This window comes from Euwallacea similis, chromosome 31 (genome assembly GCF_039881205.1).
Source record: "Euwallacea similis isolate ESF13 chromosome 31, ESF131.1, whole genome shotgun sequence".
In the NCBI taxonomy this organism is placed as follows: domain Eukaryota; kingdom Metazoa; phylum Arthropoda; class Insecta; order Coleoptera; family Curculionidae; genus Euwallacea; species Euwallacea similis.
This window is the reverse complement of record NC_089639.1, coordinates 169,376-194,034: the sequence shown is the minus strand read 5'-3', so window position 1 is coordinate 194,034 and position 24,659 is coordinate 169,376. Positions and strand designations below refer to the sequence as shown.

Below are 24,659 nucleotides of genomic sequence, written 5' to 3'. Positions count from 1 at the left end.
AATTTACACTTTGAACACGCTGTATCTATTAAAACAGCGACATTACTATAAACAATGTTAAACTCAATCGCAATGTTTTGGTGTCTAATATCTCCAGTTTAGTGTTGGCCCATTCTTTCTGACTCACCCTCCATGTAAATATCACATAGTTCACAAAGTATATGTATTTGTAGTTTGTAGTATGAATTAAGTACGTACCGACTTATAATGTAACAATCAAGTAAAGCACGAATACTCCATTCGCCACTCATCGACTGATCATAAAATGGTGGAGCTCTGTTGAGCCAAGCATTCAAGAGGAGCATTAGTGTAATGAGTAGTAACATAATGCTCACCATTAACGTTTACATTATAAAGATCCGCTTAAGTTAGTCCCGGTTTTAGAAATGTTACATCCAATCGTAATATGAACCCAATCTACTAGAAGATATTACAGAGGCAAACATTATTTAATAGCATTACTTTTTATTTAATCATTTTGGTTTTAAACAGGTTTTCATGTGCGGTTATTACTCTTCACCAGCACCGCTCTTCTCGGTTCACTCGCTCATTTGACAAGCTTCGCAGTAATCGTTTCCGAGGCGAATTTTCCCCCATGACTGCGCCCTTCTTCAGGGTCTTCGGCTAGAAGCAGCAGGAAATTTACACAGGCTGAAGTGGTCGTGGCGTGATTTAGACACTTTGTATTATGTATTTGGTGTAAGCACCATTTATTATACAGGATGTTTCAAAGTTAGCTGTACATACACTACTTGAGGTTAGAGTACTTCACCATGATTCAAATTCACTTATATATCATAAGTAAATTTCGATTCATTCTCGAGATACAGGGCGTTTTTCTTTTTTTTTACTCAGTGACTTTATAGCCATAACTTTTAACCTACTTGCTATAACTAATTCAAATTTTGTGGGTAGTCACGTTTTAACATACACTATAAGATACCATTAACAGTTTATAAATTACAGGTCCAGACTAAGAAATAGTCTTTTTAAATTTTTTTATGAATTTGAATACTCTATATATACTAATATTATTTTCTTTAAAACCATATGAAGCCTTCAATAAAGCATTAAAAGCTGTCTTTACTACATTAGTTCCATAATTCCCACATGTATAATTTTGTCTCAATAATAAGACATTTTTTGAAAAAATTAAAATATTTAATAATTCTTCCAAATAAACGCCATCTTTGTATTATGATAACGAAAAATTAAATTAAATAACAACAATTACAACATAACAAAAAATAACATTATAAGAGGTGTTCAAAATGAATGCCATTTGCGTGTATGTTTTTTCTTGCTCTCAGCGAAAGTTACCTTTTTGCCTTTCGTATAATGTCGGGATTATTTCTATTATAATTGTCACACAGCAGTCGTTTATTTTTTAAAGAAGCTCCTCTCTTGTATTTATCTTCCGTTTATATGTTTAAAATCTGAAAGTTGAAAGTCAAAAGAAAAACGCCCTGTACCTCGAGAATAAATCGAAATTTACCTAAGATATACCGGGTGTAACGTTTAACCTGAAATATTGAAATATCTCGAATACTAAGCATCCTATAAAGAAATGTTTAGTATCAAACTTTAACTGCTCTGAGAGGGAAATGTATTGGTGCTAAAGTCGACTTCCATCTACCTCCCATATGGACGAGGCGAGGATTAACTTTTTATTTCAAATAGCAACCCCCCCCCCTTTTTTTTTACAAATACAGATCATTTCTTTATAGGATGCCTAGTATTCGAGATATCTCGATATTCCAGGTTAAATGTTACACACTGTATAGATGAATTTGAATCATAGTGAAGTACTCTAACCCCTGGTAGCATATGTACAGTTAACTCTGAAACACTCTGTATATAGGGTCAACCAACGAAAACTTGATCCCCTCTTAATCATGAAAAATAAGGACGTTTCGAAAAACTCCCAAAATACTTCGAAACAATTTTTGAAAGGGGCGATTTTTTATATAAAGTTCAATCTCCAAACTTCACCCATATGCGCATCAAGGCAACCCTCTTAAAAATTTTAAATGGCACAAAGGTTCATGTGACGCATGTGACGCAAATTAAATATGTTGTTATCTTGTAAAGAACTGTAGTTTTTATTATGATACTCTGAAAAATCTACAAGAAAAAAAATGAATTTGAAATAAAAAAGCTGATGTTAAACAAAATCATGTTTTATTTAATGAGTTGCTCAAAATGTCCCCCATTAACTTGCAAACAATAATAAAGTCTATCGTGAAATGCTGTTCTAACATTAGTGAAGACCTCAGATATTATTAATCGACATTTTTCTGCAATTCTTTGGCGCAATTCCTATAATGTCTGAGGTTGCGTAGCATATACTCACAATTTTAAATGGCCCTACAGGAAAAAAGTTTAAATGGGGTTAAATCAGGCGATTTGAGTGGCCATTCGACGGAACCGCGTCTACTAATCTAACGTTCAGGAAAACGTTCATCCAAAAATTACCGCACATCAACAGCATAGTGAAGGGGTACACCAGTGCGTTAAAAAGTTAATTCATTTTTTATTAAATTATGATATTTTTCTAAAATCTCTGTTACCATGGGATTAATCATGTTTTCGAACAATTCTAAATAATTATTCCCATCGAGATCTCTTTTAATAAAAAAATAGTACAACAAGATTATTGTCTAAAATTCCTCCCCAAACATTCAATTTTTGAAAAGTCTATGTATGGAATTTTCTGATTAAATGAGGATTAATATTACATCAATATCGAAAATTGTTACTATTTACTACATCGTTCAGCATAAATGTAAATTTTACCGAAAAACAAATGTTATAGAGGAGATTTTGATTCGGACAAAGTTATTCGGAAAAATACTCATAAAATTAAATTTGACGATCCAAATCATCTTCATTTAACCCCTGCATCAATGTCATCTTAAAGAGATGAAACTTGTGTTTTTTTCAAAATTCGCTCAACACTAGGGGTAGATACAATAAAAATTTGAGACACTGCCTTGATTGATTGTGTGTTATTAATTTGCAAATGACCCAAAATTACTACCTTAACTGCTTCATTTTAAACTGGGAAGTTCACTTTGCAATTCTTGTTTAGAAGTGAACCCATTGTGAGAAACTTATTTATCAGCTGCTTAACATACTAATGGCTTACATGTCTTTCTGGATGGGCTGCATTGAAAATTCGTGCTGTGATTTCAGCACAATCATGATATCAATACTACAATGTAATAATTTCTACTCTTTCTTCGATGAAATAGACCATTTCGAGAACACTTTTAGACGCCCTTTTAGAAGAAGCTGCTAACAATTAGGTTGTTATAAATGAAAAACAGCAGTAAATATATTATGTTTCAAGAAGAAATAGAATAGCATTTTTTATTGTTGCTTTTATCAGCAAAATTCCATTTTGTTATCAATAACAACTACAACAACAACTAAAATGTTTATTCTTTAAGGGCTATCAATCAATTAATTTTTCTTGCTTTTGTTCTCATTAAAGAAATGCGAAAACACGTGATTTTATTTGCTTAATCATTATTTTTCCTGATTAATTTGAAATAAAAATACTGATGTACATTTTTATTTCAAATTAATTTCTTTTTGTAGATTTCTAAGGAATCAAAAAAAAAACTATAGTTATTTACAGGACAAAAATACCTTTAACTTGATATGTCACGTGATCCCTCATGCTATTTAAAATTTTTGAAAGGGTTACTGTAATGTGTATAAGAGGAGCTGAATTTTACATAAAAATTCGTCTTCCTCAAAAACTGCTTCAACGTATTTTGGGAATTTTCCTAAAAATCGTTATTTTTTAAGATTAAAGGCTGTTAAATTTTCGTTGGGCCACACTGTACTTACGGTGTGGCCTAAACTGGTCTACATGTGTAGGTATTTTCAGAACTTTAACAGAACTATAAGAACTAGGAAAATGTTTACAATCACGGTTCACATCTGTAAAAATATTCTTGGGGCAACTTTTTGCGTAATTTCCACCTCTGTATTCAATTTGAGTTACGACGTTTCGATTCTAAGATATTATCATTAACTTTTATTTCCTTACGCCAGCCATATTGTTTTCTAACACAGTTGGAAAGACTTCTTTTTCCCTTGTTAATAGTATGCTATAGTAATAATATATAATATGGGGTTACACCTACAGAAATAATTAGGTTTTATATCAAAAAATATTAAAGTTTAATTTTTCCCACGTTGTACAGTACAAAACTACAAATACCTATGAACGCACTAATTAACAACAATAATAAAATAATTACATATCGGTCAGATTTAGTTTTAATTTTTCAAAATTCTTGATAAATAATATTCAAATTACCCTGTAATATAAGAAAAATTAAATATTATTATATTAAAATGTGATAGGAATATAAATTTTGCCTCCGCAAATTATTTGCGACTTTATCGTAAAAACTACATCCCAGTGCAAGATTACCCAGGAATTATCAAAAAATCAAGTACATAATAACAGAATTAGATAAGAATTTAGATAAAACGCAGTTCAGCAACTGTGAAGTGTTAGACAAGCGCAATCATCATTTTTGAGCCACTGAGAATATTCAGCAAGTTACCTAACATCGGCTACGGAAAGATTTAGGTTTAATGTATAGCGAGGCATATACGGTAAGTTTGTCACAGACCAAAAAATACTAATAATTACAAACCTGAATGCTATAACTTATTTATAGATAATCGCCTGATAGGACAATTTATTCATCATTATATGTTAAGCGGGCAAAGATATTTGGATCTCTTGGAAGAACAGAATCACCAGCTGTCGACTATATAGTAATTATTGAATTAACTTTCTTTACGTTACTTACACAATATCTTAATTAATTATTGTAGGTTGGTAGTTATTGCGATGGTAGCGATCATTTTGTACGCAAATTAACAGTGCATTTACCTGTACATGGCCCAAACGCGGTCACCATAAAGTCAAGAATCATACATTTTTACTTCTATTCTTTCAGCATTTGGAAAAGTATCTGATTACAAGACATTTCACGTCACCTCCAGCCCCCATTCTCTTTTTTAACTTCGTGGTCACTGAGGAAACTCTATATATTTTTTATTACTTATTTAAATCAAACAGTATCATCGCAATTCTATAAAAGAAAAATATTAAATTCACGTTTTGTTAGGTTTCTCAATAGAAAACCCCGAGAAAAAACTTAATTGGCATTCCCTACTCCTTCTTAATTAAATTTAAATTTAAAGGTTTTACTGGCCATTTTTGGGTAACCGCGGTCGACGCCATTGCCGATTTTTTTTAATCTTTGGACGAAGCGGCCTGGAGATCGAAATTTATAAGCCTCCATCAATCGGTAGACGAAGTGGGCTACCAAGACGGCCCGGCGGATGTCCGATTATTCGCGGTTTCAGGAATAAACCCGTTATCAAGGAAAATGGGGCAATTTTGCGGGCGAGCGGCGTGGAACTGGCAATACCGTCGACGCCGCAGAAAGGCCGACGGCGCGTTAAGGAATAATTAAAACTCTACTCTGTTTACTCGCAGTGCAGATCTTTTAAATAAAGAACCCTCGTTAGCAATTTAGTTTGGTCTGCCACTCTTCGCCTGCCTATTATGCAACCGTTCAACAAAGATATATGTTGCGTTAAATGTTAATTTAACAGCGTTTTGAAACTTTTTCTTTAAATGAAATGTTAGTTAGTATTGTGATAAAGTACCTTTAATTACAAAACCACTTCAAAAACTTCTTCGTTTTCGAAATTTTACTTATTTCTATGGTACTAAAATGACCTCTGACAATAAAATTTATTCTCCCACATTTTCATTTTAAGGTGGTACTGGACTTCACTAATCAAAGAGCGCCTGTTTAATTAGGATTTTACGACACCTTAGGTGCCTTTTAGTCATATCCGAAACTGAATTTGATTTTATTTAATTAATTAAAGTGATTTTCTAAGGAAATGAAAAATTGCCATTAGAATGATATCTTGAGACAAGGTTGAAATGATTGTAAAACAAGAGTTAAAAGATGCGTTTCAAGTAGCGACCACTCTGATACCTGACAAGAAAAGTATATTCATTCTAAAAAGAGCTTAAATGCGTATCTTTTACCATTACGATATTTACAGTTGCATTAAGAAAATTCGCGTAATTAACCATAATTGCAATTTCCATTGTTTTTGATTTCCTACATCTGAGACAAATATGACCATTGCAGAAGTATCGGTGTCCGGCCTTTTTTATTAAGTTAAATATTTTAATTAATCCCTTCAATCTTCGAAAAATGGTTTAAATTTCTAATGTCTAGGAAAAAAACCGAAAATGGAAATAATTGAAAAGTAATAAGTAATGGCATTCAAAGTAAAATATCCTTTTAAATTAAATGGCTACTAAAATGAGTACAGCGTTGCCAAATTAATATAATCACGTGATCCCATAAACAAATTCGTGCAGTGTGTACCACAGAATTTGTACTACGACTATTAATTGGCACACGCCTGACAACGCCTGTGAACGCGTCCCAGAAAACAAAAGAAAGTTGACAGTTTTTGAGGCGTCATCTGTTGGCGATTCACTTAAGTACTACCGATTGAGAAACTTAGCTAGCTAACCAGTTTTCAGCCCAGAGTTTTGATCTATTTAAAACGTAAAAATTTTGATAAAACTCAATATATGTGTGAAATGTTATTAATTATAAGTGAAAAATAATGTTCCAGTGCAAAATGGTGCAAATGTGTCACTGTGGGCTAATTTGTGGTCAGTGAAATGAGGCAAAATGATGGCGTCAGTAACGGGGCTTAGCAGCAAACAAAACAAGTTACTTTTTTAACCGCATTGGGTATTTAACACAGTGGAAATTGTGGATTGTGTATTCAACAAGGAACTAAAAAACAGTTAAAGGAACAGAAACAAAATAACTAGGAAAGGTGTTTCCTTCCCTAAATGGAAAAGAAATTCCGTGGTTCATCCATTTACGTCAAATGTCAGGCTAAGATGGTGTTGACATTTGTGTCATTTGGGTTTGTTTTCCTACAAAAAAGATTATTTATTATTTATCTTAATACCCGGGAAGCTGTTGTTAAACAATTATTTTTGGGATAAAACAATAGCACCTGAAAGAGTAACCAGTACTAATAATTCTAGTATAGAAGAATTCACATAAATTAATATGGACTGCTACAATAAGCCCCACAGCCAACCTACTTTTGTGACATAAATACTTCCAAATATACTTATGTCACTATAATGAAGATGGTTTTTAGATAACTGAAGGTGTTGTATAGTGGAGATGGACCCAAATGTGCCACATGTACCCATCACCACTTTAGCGGGTGTTGCTAGTCTTACTGATTGTAAGGCAGCCTTACCAGCAGAATATAGCATTTTAAAAGGTCAGTACAGATCAAAGGCTCCTTTTGTGAATACAATCACACTTACCCAACTTGCAACTTATTGTGCCTGTTTTAAGTACATAAGAACCATTTAATTGTTACAGTTTTGCCAGAATTGCCATTACCAACTCCTTCATCACAAACTATAAGTAATAAATCTTTATTGTTTCATCCCAGAGTTGCTGAAGAAGCACAAAATTTGCTTGTGCAGAAAAATGAAGTTCTTGTGCCCCAGTTAGTTGCATCTTTAGAAAAAACCTCAGCTGATCATATGTAAGTACCTACTTCTTGTGGTCTTACTATTCTGACTACTGATGGAAGCCTCTGACTAGTCACATAAAACTTACACAAAAATTAGAGATATTTGTGAAAATGTCCTATTAATTTTGTGTGAATATTGTAATGCTAAAAAATATCTTTAACAAATTGAAATACATATCGGTTTGAAAAATCAGATTATTAATCAATTACTATTGCATGTACAAAGTATGTCACATGTTATTTATTAACATTGATTATTTGTGTTATTCTGTATATAATATATAGCAAATTGGTCTTTCATATATTAGGATTTTACATGCTGTAGGAGTTTTAAAGTCAGTTAAGGACAAAAAGTTCTAGGCTATTCAGGTTTTTGACTAATTACTGTAACTAAATTAAGTGTTCAGGTTTTTAAAATTTTGTGAAGTCTTTAATGATGTATTTTCCAAAACCCATTATAGGTACTTTAGAAAATAATTGAAATCTGTGGAAGCATTTCTGGGACTAAATTTTTAGTGAAATATTCCTCTGAAGTTAAATTTTCAACATAAAATTTAGGTTTTCTGGAACCAGCATCTATTTTTATTTTTCTTATGACAGCAATATTAAATTATAAATACAAAGACTATCCAAATATGGAAAACAAGAAAAAATGAACTTGTTATGCAAAGGCAACATCCCAAACACTTCATTTCTGTTGAAAATGGATTTGTTATTCAAAGTTGGTTTTTTAAGCAATCCAGTTTTCTCCTTTTGGTGAACAGCACAATAAATTCCTAGGATTGATTGTCAGGTTTTCATTTTCCTACCAGCTGCACACTACATCCAGTAGCTCCTAAATGGTACTGAAAGTACAACTGCTTTGTGAATTTCTTATAAATACTGCTACATTGTCTGTATAGGCTTGTAATTCCACTTGACATAGGGCCAGAGTGGCCAATAGGTCTTCCACAAGGAATGATCACAGGTGAAAAGACCAAACTCCCTATTTAAATAAGTTCTTGCTGCCATAAATTTGATCATATCCCCATGTGAAGTAACTATAATGATTTTGAATTTCAAAATGGATCCAGCCAGTGATCATCAATTCAACTTCTCGTGCTTTGCCACCATTGAGTAGTAAACCTGGTAGCACATTGTTAAAGCACCTTATATATCCAAGAATATTGGAGTTATAGAGAAAATTTGTTTTTGCCTGAGAAGATAAAGTGAAAGTCTTGGGAATTTACTTCATTAAAATTGCATTTTGTGGGTATACAAAGAGCAAAATTACAATACAAAATTAAAAACTACTCCCTATTTTTAATTTTGACAAATCTGTCATATTACCAGCTGATTATAAGAATTTCACTATTTTGAATTTTTATTAAATCTAAAAGTATTGTTAGAACAAAAATGATTACATTGTTGCTTTTTGTCTTTGCTATATATTGTTGCTACTTTTAATTTACCCAAATTTATGGTTATTCTCACTATAAAGCTATCAACCTGTAAAAACTGAAATAATGATCCTTGATTACTTTTACTTATTATAATTGATGTCATTTTATTTTGATTGTTTCTATTTATACAGCGTTTATTCACCGAACCAATCGGCCAATATCTTTGGTAATTTGAGTCAAAGCAAGAGAATAAGCATTACTTTTACCTTTGAGCCTAAAGAGTAGAACAAATTTCATTATTGCAGGGTTGTGTAATATATATATAATTTTTTTTTAAATTTTTTATTCACTTATAATATGTAATGTAACTTTATAACAACTGATTAATATTGATATACATTGAAATATTAAAAAAACTTTTTTTTTTGGCCACTGTCTACCCATTGTCAATTTTTGCGAATTTTCATTAAAATATGCGTGTTATCTGCTTATTATTTGTCATGAATGTTTCAGAGAAGTTAAGGATAATTATGCAGGCACTGAAAATAAACTTGACCACCAAGATGGAATGCCAGATTTGCTGAAGGCTGTACTTCAAGCAAATCCAGATGTGTTTAGTGGGAAAGGTAAATTTTGACCGTATTTGTTTCAGTCCCCAATTTATTTAATCTCTCGTTGAGATTTAAATAAAATAAATAAATATATTCAAATTGTAGCTTATCAGCAGCGCCTTATATTGCAACAAAGACAGCAATATTTACGCCAACAGTTTGCACAGCAGCAAGCCCACAGTTCACAGCAAAGTGAAACATTGCTGCCTCAAATTCAACAAAATGTTACCCAGCCTTTTCCACCTGTATTAGAAGCACAAGACTCGACAGAGTCCTCAAAAATTCAACAACCTCATTTGGAAAAATCTTTAAGTCCAATTACTAAGAAAGTGATTTTTCATGCTGATCCAACTAAACCTACCACAGTATTAGATCAACACAATAATAGTCATGTGATAGAAAAGAAAGAATTTCCATCAACAGAAGTGGTTGCGAGGGTATCGGAAGCGGCTCCTGCTTCTATTACTACACCTAATGCTTTTGGTTTACCACATAATTCAATCTCGACGGTCCCAATTGGTTCTACACATTCTACTGCAAGTGAACTACGTTTGTTACGAAGACCCGTCAATAGGGGTAAGAGACCTTTTGTTTCATTCATAAAAACGGAGAAGAGTTTTATACATATGTTGGTTTGAACATTAAGTAACCGCTATTAAGAAAATGGATTTGTTTTAAAGAGTTACAGTGTCAATTAAATTAATTGAATTTATCTATCACGGTTCCTGAAATATCTAAAAAAATATATTAGGAAAACTATGAATAATTTTGGGAGATATTTCATCTAAATTTTGCGCAGTAATAGTACACTTTCCTGTATTATGGATGCTATAGTAGAATTTTATACCATTAACTAAAGAACATAATTACTTTTTTATTGCCTTTCATAATTATCTTTTATATTTTTTTTCTTGTTTTCCTATTTTTTTTTACATATGTGTAATGTTTCATTAAATTTTTCCCCCTTAGTGTAAAATTCGAATATAGCGTCTGTAAGAAAGAAATAGTCGAATATCAATGTACAAAATCTGGTCGACTTAAATATTATCTGCCAATGCCGTTCGAACCGCCAACATAAAAAAAAAAGTATCAAAGGCTTAAATTTTGTCAAAATCGGATCGGTACTGTTCTTAGTAGAATTTTTTTTTCCATTAAACACTTTTCAGTTTTTCAAAGGCATATTGTCATATACAGGTGGATTTCTTTTAGGTCAGTCACATCCAAACGTTCCAGATGCGAGGGGAGATATTTCTGAGAATCAATCTCAAGAAGACCAGCCATTTTTGGAAGCAAAGGAAACATCAGGCATTTCACCAGGAATCGGCGAAGCTAATATACCGGGAAATTGGGCGGATGTGGGAGAAATCGAGCATCGAAAAAAACCCAAAATGAAACAGCATGTAGTTGTAAGATTGGATAGAATATCCGAGGAGAATCAAGCCTTAATGCAAAAGAGTTTAAGCGAATTTGTTCAGGCTAAGCCAGAATTAGCTAAGGAATTGGGCATAGAATTGAATAAAAAGAACAAAAATTATAAAGAAGAATCAGATTCAGAGAATGAGGAAGGAAGACCAACGAGACGGAAAACCAAACGGAAATGTAGGGAAAGTGACGAAGAATTTGAGCCAGAAGGTGATATAGATCCTTCCGACACATTCAGCGTTCTTGTCGGCAAGAGACGGAAAGTCATCGCCAAGGAGGAACCCGAGCCTGAACCGTTTATCCTTAGTAAACCCAAATTGAGAAGGGTGGAAAAGAAATTTGTTCCAGTATTGCAGAAATTATCTTCAGAGGAACTGATGGAGAGTAATACTTATGTAAGATTTAATAAATCTGTCGAGCATGTACTACGATCAGGAGAGGATATTGACTTTGCAGAAATTGGTAAGTAAGAAAAAGATTCCTGATTTGATGAAATTATATGTTAACATATTAAATTATTGTACATGTGTATTAATATTTCTCAGATAATGATAATTATTTCAGCACCAGATGATATGATTCAGGATGAATACTTGTTGGGCCGTTCTGTTATGTCTGAGCTGTGCACAGAATCTGCTAAGTTAAAGGTTCTAGGAGCGATGGAGATGATTCCCACCGACAAACTCACTAGACTTCTCAGCATCCTTGAGTTAAATATTAGAGGAGGCGACCGAATTTCTCCGATAACAGACGTAAGAGCTTCAGTTTACTTTGACTAGCCAGAACCTGGAATTAACTTGTGTCTATTTCTTTAGGAAGATAATGAAAGTATTCGGCAATATTGGCTAGAAACAACAATGGAAAGGGTTATGGGAGCGGCGGATGCCTGTTTAATATCCTTGTACATTATGACGTCTCCAAACATGTCTAAGAAAGTCTATTTAGAAGAAACTATTGATAGAGTGGTCCTATACATCAAATATCACCTATCCAACACAATATTCCCCAGTTATGATTCCACTTACAAATTGGATAATAAGAAGAAAGATGGCAGAAAGAAGAAAACTGTACCTATGTCTGGAAAAGGCATCACTTCGCTGTATACGAAAATTTCTGAGTTGGTTAGTTTGTTGTCAGAACTTATGAACATCCAAGTTTTGACAGATACATCGGTGCTGCACGCCTCATCAATGGGTATTAGCCCTTTCTTTGTCGAGAATGTTAGTGAATTGCAATTGGCATGCCTAAAATTAGTAAGGGCGGTAAGTTAGGTCGATTCGACGTTTTCAGAATTTTTTTTTTATTTATTGAGTTTAGATATTCACGAGATACGAGACGCATCGTCGGTTGCTTCTGGATGATATCTTGGCTTCTATAGCGCGTCTGCCTAGTACGAAGCGAAGTTTGCGGACTTATAGATTAAATAGCGAAGAGCATATCCAGATGCTTACAGCATTGGTTTTGCAACTAATTCAGTGTGTTGTGGCACTTCCTGAGAAACCAGCAGGTAGCAGGAAGGACAGAGACAAAGGAGAAAAAGAAAAACAGCAAAAGGTAAGCACTGATTAGCATTCAGTAATTAATCAACATGTGTTGTGAGTTGGATAGAAACAGCACGATCAAACGTGAGTCTTATTCATATTTACAGTCGTTCATTGAGGCTCTCTTGGCCTTTATGATCGCCACAAATGTTACGTGGAATCTGGAAATGGAAATTGGATATCTTATATGCTCTGCCATGTATTTATTGCACTGAGTGCGCACATACTGATATTCAAAGATTAATAACGAATTTATTTTTTTATTATTTTTTTTATTCAAAAAACACGAATGTAATGCCTTAAGCCATGTATTCAAGTGCTATCTCTACTACGTATTGGTTCTCCATTCTTAATTAGCTTCCACCTTTTCCACCTTGGGATTTCCATTTAACGTTATTTCATCCAGAACCCAACTTCATCAAATGATATATCTCTTTCGTTCTGTAACCTTGTAATAATATGTATTGAAGATGGTAACAGATATTCTTTGTCGCCCTTTAGTCATTAATCATCGACTTAATCAGAGCTCGATATATTTTACCACTTATAATGTGCCAGATCTACCCTATTCATAATGGTACCTCTGTCAAGGGCTATTTCAGAAGTGCTTATGAAACCAAAGTCCTAACGCTTTTCTATTGAATTAGTTTTAAGAAACTATTATGAATACGGATATTATTCAGTCAAATCGCAATACTTATTACATTCCTCCTTCTACTCCTTTTCTTCCTTCCTCCTCCCTCCTTTCATTTCCCCCCTCGCTCTCCGCTTCCTTAAAAAAAATAGAAATACCTCTTTTTTATATTTTCTTTAGACTTTGGCGATTTACTTTTTTCGATTTATTTTTTAGGTGGACGATGATGTATTAATCTGCAACAAACTAGAAAAAGCGACAACTACTGCGGGAACATTCTTAAAAGTGTTTTTGAGTAAATGCGGCAACAAATCTGAAGAAATCGACTACAGACCTTTGTTCGAGAATTTCGTTCAGGATTTGCTATGCACAGTAAATAAACCAGAATGGCCAGCAACCGAATTGCTACTCGGCATTCTGGGAAAAATGTTGGTGCAGAACTTTTCCAATAAAGGCACAGATACGTCCCTGAGGGTTGCCAGTTTAGATTATTTGGGAGTTGTGGCTGCGAGGTTGCGTAGAGATAGCGTCTTATCTAGATGTAAATTAAATTCTATTGACCAGATGATTAAAGACATTAGACACGAAGAACGGAAAGATACCGATGAAACACCAAAAAGAGATAAGAAAGCAGATATGACCAATGATGAGAGAAGTGAATTTTTACAAAGAATGCTCTTGGATTTTTTAGCAGTCAATTCACAAAACGACGAATCGTTAAAGTACGCTCGGCATTTTTATATCGCGTCATGGTATAAAGCATTGGTTAACGAAAAAACTCAGATTGTGAGTGGCGAAAACAAAGTGGGTAGAAGTGCAAAGAAAAACGGCAAGAAAAGTGACAGTGAAGACGAAGAAGACGATGAAGAAGTTGAGCCCGTCGATACTGAGAAAGAAAATGCGGAAAAGTTTCGGACTATCGAAGAGAAAAAGAAAGCTTTACTGCAGAAGATAAAACCGTTTCAGGAATCCATTTCTTCGAGTTCCGGTAACCGAATTCAAGTGTTCCAAACTTACATCGACTACAGCAGCGCTGAATTGATTGCCCAGTTTCTCGCTTCGAAGCGGTACTTTTCACAAAGCTTTGATCAGTATCTGAAAGCCATCCTTATAGTTCTAAAAGAAACTTCAATAGCCATCAGAACCAAAGCTATGAAATGCTTAACAATGATTGTAGAAGCAGATCCCTCGGTTTTGGGTCGACACGATATGCAAATGGGTGTCAATCAGTCGATTTTAGATCAATCCACCTCTGTACGGGAGGCAGCAGTTGATCTTATCGGAAAATTTGTTTTAAGACGACCAGAACTGATTCACAAATACTACGAAATTCTCTCGCCTCGAATATTAGACACGGGAGTTAGCGTTAGGAAGCGGGTTATTAAAATTTTAAAAGATATATGTGTCGAATGTCCTGAATTTCCGAAGATCCCGGAAATTTGCGTTAAAATGATCAGGCGAATCAATGATGAAGAAGGTATTAGAAAGTTAGTTATGGAGGTTTTTCAGAACATGTGGTTTACGCCTACAAAGGATGAAGAGTCTTTATTACGAAAGGTTATACATATTACAGACGTGGTAGCATCCTCCAAGGAAATCGGCCTCGAGTGGTTCGAGCAATTGCTGGTTAGCGTAAGTATCTCGTCAACTTTGCAACATACGTACATATATGTATATTTAATATTCTTTCAGCTGTACAAACCTAAAGAGGACAAAGATGACTCGACGAAAATAATCACCGAGCCCCCGAAGGCTCTACTTACCGCCTGCAGACAGATAGTTGATTGTTTAATAGAGAACATCTTGCGTCTTGAAGAAAACAGTTCGCACAGCGGTGCGTCTGAAAGACTTTTAGCTTGCGTCACCACGTTGCAATCTTTCGCTAAAATCAGGCCCCAACTCCTGCTAAAACATGCTAGCACTCTTCAGCCTTATTTAGGATTGAAGTGCCATACGGAAGGTGACATAAAAACAATAAGTTGCGTTGCCAGAATGCTGGAATTAGTAGTACCTTTGATGGAACATCCTAGTGATTCTTTCCTGGCCCAGTTAGAAGAAGATGCCATGAAACTTATTCTTCAATACAACAGACCGATTATTAGCAGTTGTCTTAGTTTTTTAGGATCAATTATCACCAGGGTAAATAAACACAATGAGGTTAAGGTCAGGATTGGCAAATATATAGGTACAACCCATTCGAGGTTGTTTTGCAGAATGCAAAACGCATTAATGAGTTGTTATCATGATTGTCGTAAATTAAATGTCATGCCATTAACAGCAACTATTAATAATATGCCCCAAATAAACAACTTGGGTAGGTTACCTTGGTGTGCAAAGTAAAAAATGGATAATTCAAGAAAATACGCAATTTACAATAAATAATAATGTGATGATATTTGCCAACCCCGGTTAATGTAAACTGCGGGTCAAATTAAATGTATCTGTATTTTTGGTTCGTTTTTGAATATATATGAAATAACTAATCATTTGGTGTTCAACATCTGATTTAAATGACTCTTACATCTTTCATATGCTTGTTCTTTGTAGAATTAGTTGGCAGAGCGTGTTTTTTAACAATTAATGTTTTAATTGTTATACATGGTGAAAAATAGAGCACTATAAAATTTTAAAACTTAACTCTTTGTATGTTGCTTTTCTCATTTCTTTTCACCCTGTGTAATATTTAAAAAATTAATTGTTTGTAGAAAAGACCCTCTACCGATTTTACAAGAAACATGTTTTCTAAAGATTTTCCAGACATTAAACGAATGGTGTAAGCCGAGGGTATAGCTATTCAAAAAACACCAAGAAAATGTCGACGTATTTAATTCGTACGAATTTCTATTGTAGGTTACACATAATTTCCAATTGATCCGGGACTGTTTCAAAAAATTCAACAAAACCCTTCACGACTTCAAGCTAAACTTGGAATCATATAATCTAAGTTTTCTAACAAACTCTCGAAATAGATTCCAACTTCGCAAAGCTCTCTTTGTTGTCGGGCTTTTGCTTAGGCATTTTGATTTCACCAATCCAGAAGTTCTGGGAGATCTACCTGTAAGTAATCATAACCGTTATATGTATCATATCGACTAAGAGGACATAAGATTAATTTCTATAATTAAATTTATAGCCGGACACGAAAGACCAAGTTTACCTGAACATGATGTATTTCATACAACAAAACGACGTGGATCTTCAAGTGAATACACTCAAGGCAATTGGTAGTATTTGCATAAGACATCATGAGTTTATGCTGGAACCGGAATTAAAAGAATTTTATCATCGCCAACTCGTTATAGACGATGCCCCGTTACAGATGAAAATCGACGTCTTGCTTAACATCGAAAATTACCTCATCGAAGAAGAGAATCGCATGATTCAGCAGGATCTAGAATGTAAGAATTAGCTTGTAGTCATCAGACCATTAGTGCCCAGGTTAGTTTTTGCTGTTTTTGATTTGAGATTTTATATTTTTACACTCCTAGAGATTTTATTTTATAAAATAAAGTAAATCTAGTTACTTTTTGTCAACACAGTCAAAAATGTATGACTTTCGTTATGAAATCACAACCAAGCCCAGTTTAAAAATACAATAAAATAAAATAGCCTAATTAAAATAACACTGTTTCGGAAGCTGAGATTTAAATATTCATAGGGTCCAAGCGTTCTAAAGAAGAAAATCTTAAGGAGATGAACGACGTTTCCTCGGGGATGGCGAGTACGGTCATCCAGCAATACCTCCAGGAAGTTATGAAGTGTTATTTGCATCCTAACTTGCAAGTGCGACAGCCTGCTTTGAAAGTGATTCAGCTTGTGTGCAACCAAGGCCTCGTACATCCTGCGACGTTTATTCCCTATTTGATCTGTATGAGCACTGACCCCGAAAAATCGATATCGCATACAGCTGATAAAACCCTTTCTGAAATCGAAAAAAAATATCCTGGGTTTGTCCATTCGCAAGCATCTTTGGGAATCGACCTATCTCACCGTCTTCAAAAAGTTATTCACAACAACGAAGTGGTTAGAGGCTACGTGGTGAAAGAGACGGGCGAATATCCAGTGGCGTTAAATGGCTATTTGTATTCTTTATTAAGAAATTCCAGACAACAGAGACGTGCCTTAATCCTCAAAATCATGAAACACTTTGATGATCAAGCCGTAAGTTCATATTTTATTTTCTCTTTTCTGAAAAGTAAGTTAATTATTATTGTAGCGATCCAGTTTGTCATGCATGTTATATTTGGCCGACAATTTAGCTTACTTTCCTTATCAAGTGCAAGACGAAGCTCTCTTTTTGGTACATCATATAGAATTATTGGTTTCCAACTCCGGGACCAACTTACTCCAGTCTTTTAGAGAGGTAAGATTCATTAGAACAGTCTGAAACATTTGCACACTTTTATTGATTGTAGGGTTTGATGACAGATGGTCAAAATAAAATTGTAACTGATACCGAAAATGGCGAACTGAGCATCGTTGTTTCGGCACTAGACGAAGACGACGATGAAGACGCGCTTGCCGCTAGACTTCCTGAGAATGTCAGTCATTTGCAAGCGTGCTTAACGGCCGCTCAGGGCTGTCTTCTGCTGTTAATGCTTAAACAGCACATTAAGGATGTATACGGCCTGAGCGACAGGTAAAACCGACCTAGTTTTTCTACCGTTTTATCAGTACTTACATATGTATTGTAAATTGTAGCAAAATACAGTTGTATTCTCCGTCGGAGGCAGTGAAGGTTTACGAGAAGACCATTTCGCGGAGATCAAACGTCCCTTTCAATCCCAAATCAATTCTTCAGAAACTGAAAGAAGGCACTCCGCCAAATTATTTGGACGAAAACGGACGACGCGATTTAATACGGCAATACCTCGACGTAAGTCTCTCACGATACATCAGATAACATCGCCAAAAGCTAAAGAAAATTTAATATATGTATATATATTACGTTGCAGTTCAAACATCTAATGTTACAACTCGACCCGGACGATGCGGAGGAAGATGAGAACAGAGGTATGCCCAACTTTGCGGCTAATGTAAATGCATTGAATCCAAATGCTCCCTCTGCTATTCTTACCGAAGCTGATCAGATGATTCTTCAAAATCATAAGGTAATGTAAGATATGTTTATATAAATTATATTGAATAAGCATTTGCCGTGCAGGATCATTCTCCCCCTAAAGTGCCGAAAATGGTGATATCTCATAGACGGTTTGAGAGTGATAGTAAGCGCACACCGCGCAGTCACCGATCGTCGGAAAAAGCCAAGAAAGTGCGCCACAAGAAAAAGAGACGGAAAGTCATGAGCGACAGCGATAGTGATGAGAATGACTACAGTGATCCGGACTTCTTAGTTTAAAGACGTATCGTGTAGTTTTGTACAGTGATTTGGTAGACATGCATATTTGATTGTCGACCGAAACTTGGAGGCTTTTTGTTTCATTTTCCATCGTATGATTACGAGTGATAAAATGGGACCTTTAGCCACTGTTGTATACATGTTTTTTTGTAATTTTTTATATTAACTTCAGTCAAATTGTTTCGCTCGCATCTTTCGATTCTCGACCACAAAAATATGTCTAGTAATTTTTGTAGTCGAACCCAATACAGCCCAATGTTAGAGTAGCTCAGTGTCGAGCAAAAGTCGCTAAAATAGTACAAATCAACTGTTTTATATATATTTGGTAAATAATGTTAGTTCTTATGTTCCCACATAAACTGGGTGTATTTTTGTGGCAGAATTTTCTGTATTAATTCATGCGTTTCTGATTACGAGTGTCTGGTTTTCATTAATGTAATGAACGTCCAAGCCTGGAATTATTTTTCTAAATTTAGGACGATCAAGTTAATTTATATATTTTTGGTGTAAAAGTAAAGACGTTCAATGTATGTATAGAAATAGCATCACTTATCTATATGCATAACATGCATATAATCTGCAATTTGTTTTTCGTGATTCTTGTTCGAACAGAAGTAGACGAGATTCACGCGAATTCATCTAATCGCAATGGGTACCTTAGCCCGTAAGAGAACTGTCTCTTTTCGTAGGTCGGCTGTTCAACGTATATTTTCAAGTAATTTAATATACACGATTAATAGGAAGAAATAAAACGACCCCAATGTCTGCCGAATAATTGAATGACGAAAAAATATTTTCTATTTTTAAAGTGCACAGTTACTAGTTCTTTGAGAAACCAATGGCAACATGAGAATTTTTAATGAGACATCCGTTATATTCTGACCTTTTTGGATTTATCTCCAAATTCTAAGAATATTTCGTGTTTCATTTTAGTTTTTGCATTCCTACTGTCAGCTTTCACAATCTTATTTTAATTGTTTAAAAGGAATATCTAAAGACAGATATCAAACAGCCGTCCAATAAAATAATTACATTCTCAATGAAAAGTTAATTAAATATAGGAATGTAAAAACAATTTTTATGAACTCAAATCGTTGGAAGCCAAACAATGCAAATTTTAAAAAAATGCCATATTTGAAAAGATAAATACATCGGAAACAATAGAAATTGGTACAGGGTAACGAACAACGAAGTATTCTTAGAATTTCAAAAAAAGTTCACCAGTATAAGATGTTCAATTCAAAATTTTCATGTTCCTGTTAATTTTTAATAGGACTAGGAACCAGGCCTAAGATCGCGTCAAGGCACCACCTCTAAAATATTTTTTCTTCATTCAATACCATAAAGTTAGCTGCATGGTTCAGGCACTGCAAAGTCTAACGAGAAAGGGGAAATAAAGGCTGCGTGTCAAAAGCGCTGCCACACCAAAAATAACAGTCCAAACATATTAGATTATGTTAAAACAGTAACAATTTAATCAGTTTATTGGTCGACTCTTCAAACGCTTTCTTTTCGTATGGCTAGAATCCTGTTTTGAACTATACAGGGTGGTCCTTCGGAAACTGCATCAATTAATCACGAAAAAACTATAATTAGAAAAAATCTTAAAATTTTACTTGAGTCACTAAGGCTAACCGGATAGCTGCCAAACTAATTGATATTTACATGAATTAAATACAACTATAAAATATTTATCAAATTTGAACGTGGCCCCAAAAATGCAATACATACAGGTAATTCTATTTTAAACCAACAATTTGATTTTCACTTCCACCATAACCGAAAGCACCCCCATTTTTAAAATATTTTAGTCATTTTTATCCTATCAATTTTACATAATGCCAAATTTTCAGATTATTTCTAATTGTAATTCTTTGATAATTAACCAATGCATTTTTCGGAGATCCACCCTGTATACTTATATGTAAACTGCTGGACAAATAATTACTCAGATTAATATAATATATATAATATAAAATAACGAACAAATATGCGTATTGACATTGCTTCACAGCAGACTAAGATGCAAGAATGGTACTGGATTTTAGCAATATGAGCACATTTCCGAAAAGAGGGACGATATTAAAAAACGATCCGCCTTATCACGGATATCGTCAAATAAAATTTCACAAAATTGCAGCTATCTCTTGAAGCATATGTCGTAATTAAAGGGGCAAATTACGGGAAAGTGCTCAAGGATGACTTCATTACTATATATCACATTATGTACTTCTAACGGATGCTCAACACTTTACATGTCTGCTCATTTTAAAAATGTTATACATCAAAACTCATCCAAAACTATGTTTGTCTCGTTTGTTTTGTCTAGCAGTTTAGATAGCTATGTAAATAGTGTACGTTATAAAGATTCTCATCCCAGGAAATGCGTGGAACACGTGTCAGTCATAAAGAATCTTCGTTTAGCTCACATATTTGCTTCTCACTTTAACAAAGATACAATTTAATAACATATTTTATTTTTACCTTGAAAGTAAAATTTCTTGGGTAGAATATTAGTAAAAATTACATTCAGTTTTGGCTGTGATTCATTGAATCTTACGGGGTTGATAATTCACAGCCAAGTGATAATTCAAAAATCCGTAAAACTAAATGTGCTTAAATTTTGTATTAATGAAAATTGAGGCTGGGATCTACACTATTCCAAAAAATTGACGCATCACCAAAAAATAGTCATATGTTTGAGGTAAATATATTTTTAAACTACTTGTTCGATTTGAATTATTTGTTTTATATAATAGTTTGTACCTTTTAGCAACTCTACTAAAGTTTTTTCAGAAAAGTTAATGTAGTGAATAAGAGTGAATAAATGAAGTTCAAGAGTTACAATAGGAACTTGCCAAGCAAATACTTAATTTTTTTATTACTTACTTCACATTCATTATACCTATTTCTGTGTAAATGCTAAAAGTTCCAAACTTAATTTCTTCGTAACATAAGGCTAGTTCTTGGTGCATTGACAAGTGATACTGGGCAATTTAATAAAATGCTTTATTCACTTTAACCATAGTATTTATATAAGCGAGTACAGCTCTTGGAGGAATTTTCTATTTATAAAATCGCTAGTTATGTGATCTCTTCAATCAGTTTCCAACCCCTGAGATTGAGCCTACTTGTGTAGGAAAAATTGCTTCCTATTGTTATAAGCTGTTCTATTTTAGATATTCCGTATTTTAATAATTTTAAAACAGCAATTTTGTATTAGTTTATATTCTGTTTTTGTTATTTTTTTTGGCGAAGATTGCCATTTTTATTTTTGGCTAAATCTTCTGATTTGTTCGCTTAAAATTGTTCTTTCTGATTGGATTAGTAAGACGGCACATTGTAAACCAGGGATGCTGTTCATATGCGATCAAAGCGCCGAGTCTGGTACATTTCTGAGCCCAGCCCAGTTTACACCAGATTATTCCTCATTCTTTTAGTGATTTAATCGTGAGCTATTAGCGAAAATGTAATAATACGTGCGAACGTTTTAATGAGCTGTTAAGGTATATTGTAAATTGAGGTCTTTAGCTATGTATATTTGGTCAAACAGACAGTCGTCATTTACAGTTTTCCATATGGTTAAACTCCCAATTTGTATTTAAATAAATTTATATTTCTAAGAATTATTGTTCATTTATACATTATACAATCACCAAAACCAACCTAAAAAACATCTACCAACTAAAAAAAAGGGTAGCTCCAATCACTTCATTTTCTTTTAACAACTACGCTCTATTATCTACAATATAAAAATTATACTTAACTTTAACATAAACATATTTAACATTAAATTACAAACACCGAACATAATTAATATAACCCCCAATCATTTATCAAATAATTAAATTTTATTAAAAGGCACGTAGTTATCTGGTAAATCCACCAACTTTAAACTTTCAATCCACAATCTCTTGGCATCTTCCTCATTTTGTGCTGCTTTAGTAGGGCTTTTAAGAGCACATTCTGCATAGTACAAACCAGATTCTGTGGCGCATTTTTCATCTACTGAGCAATATATTGTGGTTTGGGCACCTTGCTCTGGGGTTTTTATGGCCCATCTTAAAAGGTCCCATAGAGAAGTGACAAGAGCTCCATAGGTGTCTTTTAAATGTCGGCCTAGTTCTGTTTTAATTACTCCAGGATGTAGGCTATACACGGTGACATTGTTTATATTTTTATCTGAAGAGAAAAAAAAATTGGTTAAAAACTAAACCTAAAATGCAGCAACGTTGGTATGTCATAGAATAAGGAAAGATTATAGAAGTAGCACTTTTAAAACTGTCATACATATTGAAGTGTTCGACACGGCGGAAAACACAAGACATGATCGATTTTAATTACCAATCACAATTCATAAGCAACGGTGGTGCCACTCTAAGGCATTGCGCCGCACTGTTATAATGTTTTCCTATTTCATGGATTAGCTTTACTCAATATGGCAAAGGCACAAATCTTCAGCATTGAACCAATCTACTAATTACTAATGCTTTCAACATAATACATATTATAACAAGAAGGACTAACATTATTTTAATTTAAACTATAAACTAACTATATTTACCTGCTAATTGCCTAGCTAACTCTTTGGTAAATAGTATATTTGCCAGTTTACTTTGAGCATAAGCTTTTAGAGCACTGTAAGGTTTATTATTCCAGTTCAGATCATTGAAGTCAATTGTACCAGCTAGAAACAGTTAATGCAGTATTTAAATCAGTATCTCATGAATTAGTCAAAACAAGGACTTACCCTCATGCGCCCTTGAAGATACATTAACAATCCTCGCTGAGGGGCTTTGAACAATCTTCGGCAAAAGTAAGAGAGTGAATAAAAAATGACCTAAATGGTTAGTGCCAAACTGCATTTCATATCCATCTGCAGTACGGCTCTCTGGACATGTCATTACTCCAGCATTATTAACCAGTAGATCAATTCTACTTTCCTGGTCCATGATAGTTTTTGCACAATTCCTCACTGATTTAAGACTTGTTAGATCTAACTCTGCAACTACCAGTTCTCCTAGACCTTGCTTTGATTTACATGAATCTTTGATGTCATTGACTGCTTCTGTTGCTTTAGTTTTGTTTCTGCAGGCCATTATGACTTTTGCTCCTATGGAAATAGGAAAATGCACTTTTAAAGCAGAACATAATGCATAGATGACATAACAAATAAATATGTAGAATAATAATTACTTTGTTATTCCACAAAAACCTAATTATCTGATGACATACTGATGACTAATGATGTGGACATTGATCTAATACAGAATAATACAGTATTATAATGGCAAAATTTATCCCAAGCAGCTGTCATGCTATGTCTCCTCAAACTTCTACCCCTTCCAATTTTTCTGCAGTGGAAGACAAGGAAAACAACATGCAAACTTTAACAAGAAGCAATGCAAGACCAATTGTCATGGACACCAATGAAGCCTCTTTGGAATCCTTGGGAGGGTTCCAAAGAGTTGTTGTCATGTTGAAGATTTCTTGCAGGATTCTCAACATGCTGTTTTATGTGTGAATCAAAATTCTAACTGTACCTTGATGGGGAGGAGACCATGAACAGGTTCTCCATGAATGTGCAGCAATTGCCATACACAGTATTTACCAATTTGACAGAGCAAAACAACTAGAAAGGCTAAACCCATCACTTAAAGTGGTTATCCAGTTTGTATGAGATGTGAAAGTACTAAAACAATCAGGAAGTCACAGTAGGTCACAATAAGCCTCAGGTTGCAGTAGAGGGACTGTCACAATATTTAAAATTGAGATTTCGTACAACTTGCTTTTAGAACACAACATACCTACATAATTATTTATCCAAACGAGAAAATGGTTCAAATATAGAGTTAAGTGTTAATGGAAAGATCACTCACCTCTTTCAAAAAAATCTTTGGCTGTAACTTTGCCTATACCTGTATTACTGCCTGTAATGATAGCTGTTTTGCCATCTAATCTGGCCGTTGATGTACATACAGCACTGAAGAATCCCATCTTATCCCACTTATCCTTGAAGGTTCAACCAACGTTTTAGGAATTTACGTCTCGACACCCAAATCAAAGAGA

At 34.1% G+C, this 24,659-nt stretch overlaps 2 protein-coding genes and 1 long non-coding RNA gene across 3 annotated transcripts; 2 read left to right on the top strand and 1 right to left on the bottom strand.

Moving 5' to 3' along the window:
- Positions 1-4,524: 4,524 nt before the first annotated feature.
- Positions 4,525-5,615, top strand: LOC136417918 (uncharacterized). The gene is made up of 3 exons (XR_010752876.1): positions 4,525-4,638; positions 4,704-4,803; positions 4,864-5,615. It is a non-coding gene; the product is annotated as an uncharacterized lncRNA (long non-coding RNA).
- An 890-nt stretch (positions 5,616-6,505) lies between these two features.
- On the top strand, positions 6,506-22,216 carry Nipped-B (Nipped-B cohesin loading factor). Its single transcript, XM_066403802.1, has 18 exons — positions 6,506-7,380; positions 7,485-7,653; positions 9,537-9,649; positions 9,740-10,210; positions 10,844-11,518; positions 11,621-11,808; positions 11,872-12,318; positions 12,374-12,610; positions 13,448-14,863; positions 14,924-15,370; positions 16,082-16,288; positions 16,365-16,629; positions 16,890-17,392; positions 17,448-17,594; positions 17,647-17,870; positions 17,933-18,107; positions 18,187-18,342; positions 18,396-22,216. Exons 1-18 carry the CDS (start codon positions 7,278-7,280, stop codon positions 18,588-18,590), a joined length of 6,138 nt encoding a protein of 2,045 aa, XP_066259899.1. The 5' UTR covers positions 6,506-7,277; the 3' UTR covers positions 18,591-22,216.
- Positions 21,585-24,659, bottom strand: LOC136417977 (retinol dehydrogenase 13-like). The gene is made up of 4 exons (XM_066403853.1): positions 24,470-24,659; positions 23,341-23,703; positions 23,155-23,277; positions 21,585-22,772 (listed from the first exon to the last, which is right to left on the bottom strand). The coding sequence occupies exons 1-4, from the start codon at positions 24,585-24,587 to the stop codon at positions 22,435-22,437; spliced, it is 942 nt and encodes a 313-aa protein (XP_066259950.1). The 5' UTR covers positions 24,588-24,659; the 3' UTR covers positions 21,585-22,434.

Coding starts and splice junctions, on each gene's coding strand:
- Nipped-B (XM_066403802.1), top strand. CDS start 7,278: ATGGACCCAAATGTGCCACATGTACCCATCACCACTTTAGCGGGTGTT. Junction 11,809..11,871: donor GAATTTCTCCGATAACAGAC/GTAAGAGCTTCA, acceptor CTATTTCTTTAG/GAAGATAATGAAAGTATTCG. Junction 17,595..17,646: donor TACTCCAGTCTTTTAGAGAG/GTAAGATTCATT, acceptor TATTGATTGTAG/GGTTTGATGACAGATGGTCA.
- LOC136417977 (XM_066403853.1), bottom strand. CDS start 24,587: ATGGGATTCTTCAGTGCTGTATGTACATCAACGGCCAGATTAGATGGC. Junction 23,704..24,469: donor CAAAGATTTTTTTGAAAGAG/GTGAGTGATCTT, acceptor CTATTTCCATAG/GAGCAAAAGTCATAATGGCC. Junction 23,278..23,340: donor ATCTTCAAGGGCGCATGAGG/GTAAGTCCTTGT, acceptor AACTGTTTCTAG/CTGGTACAATTGACTTCAAT.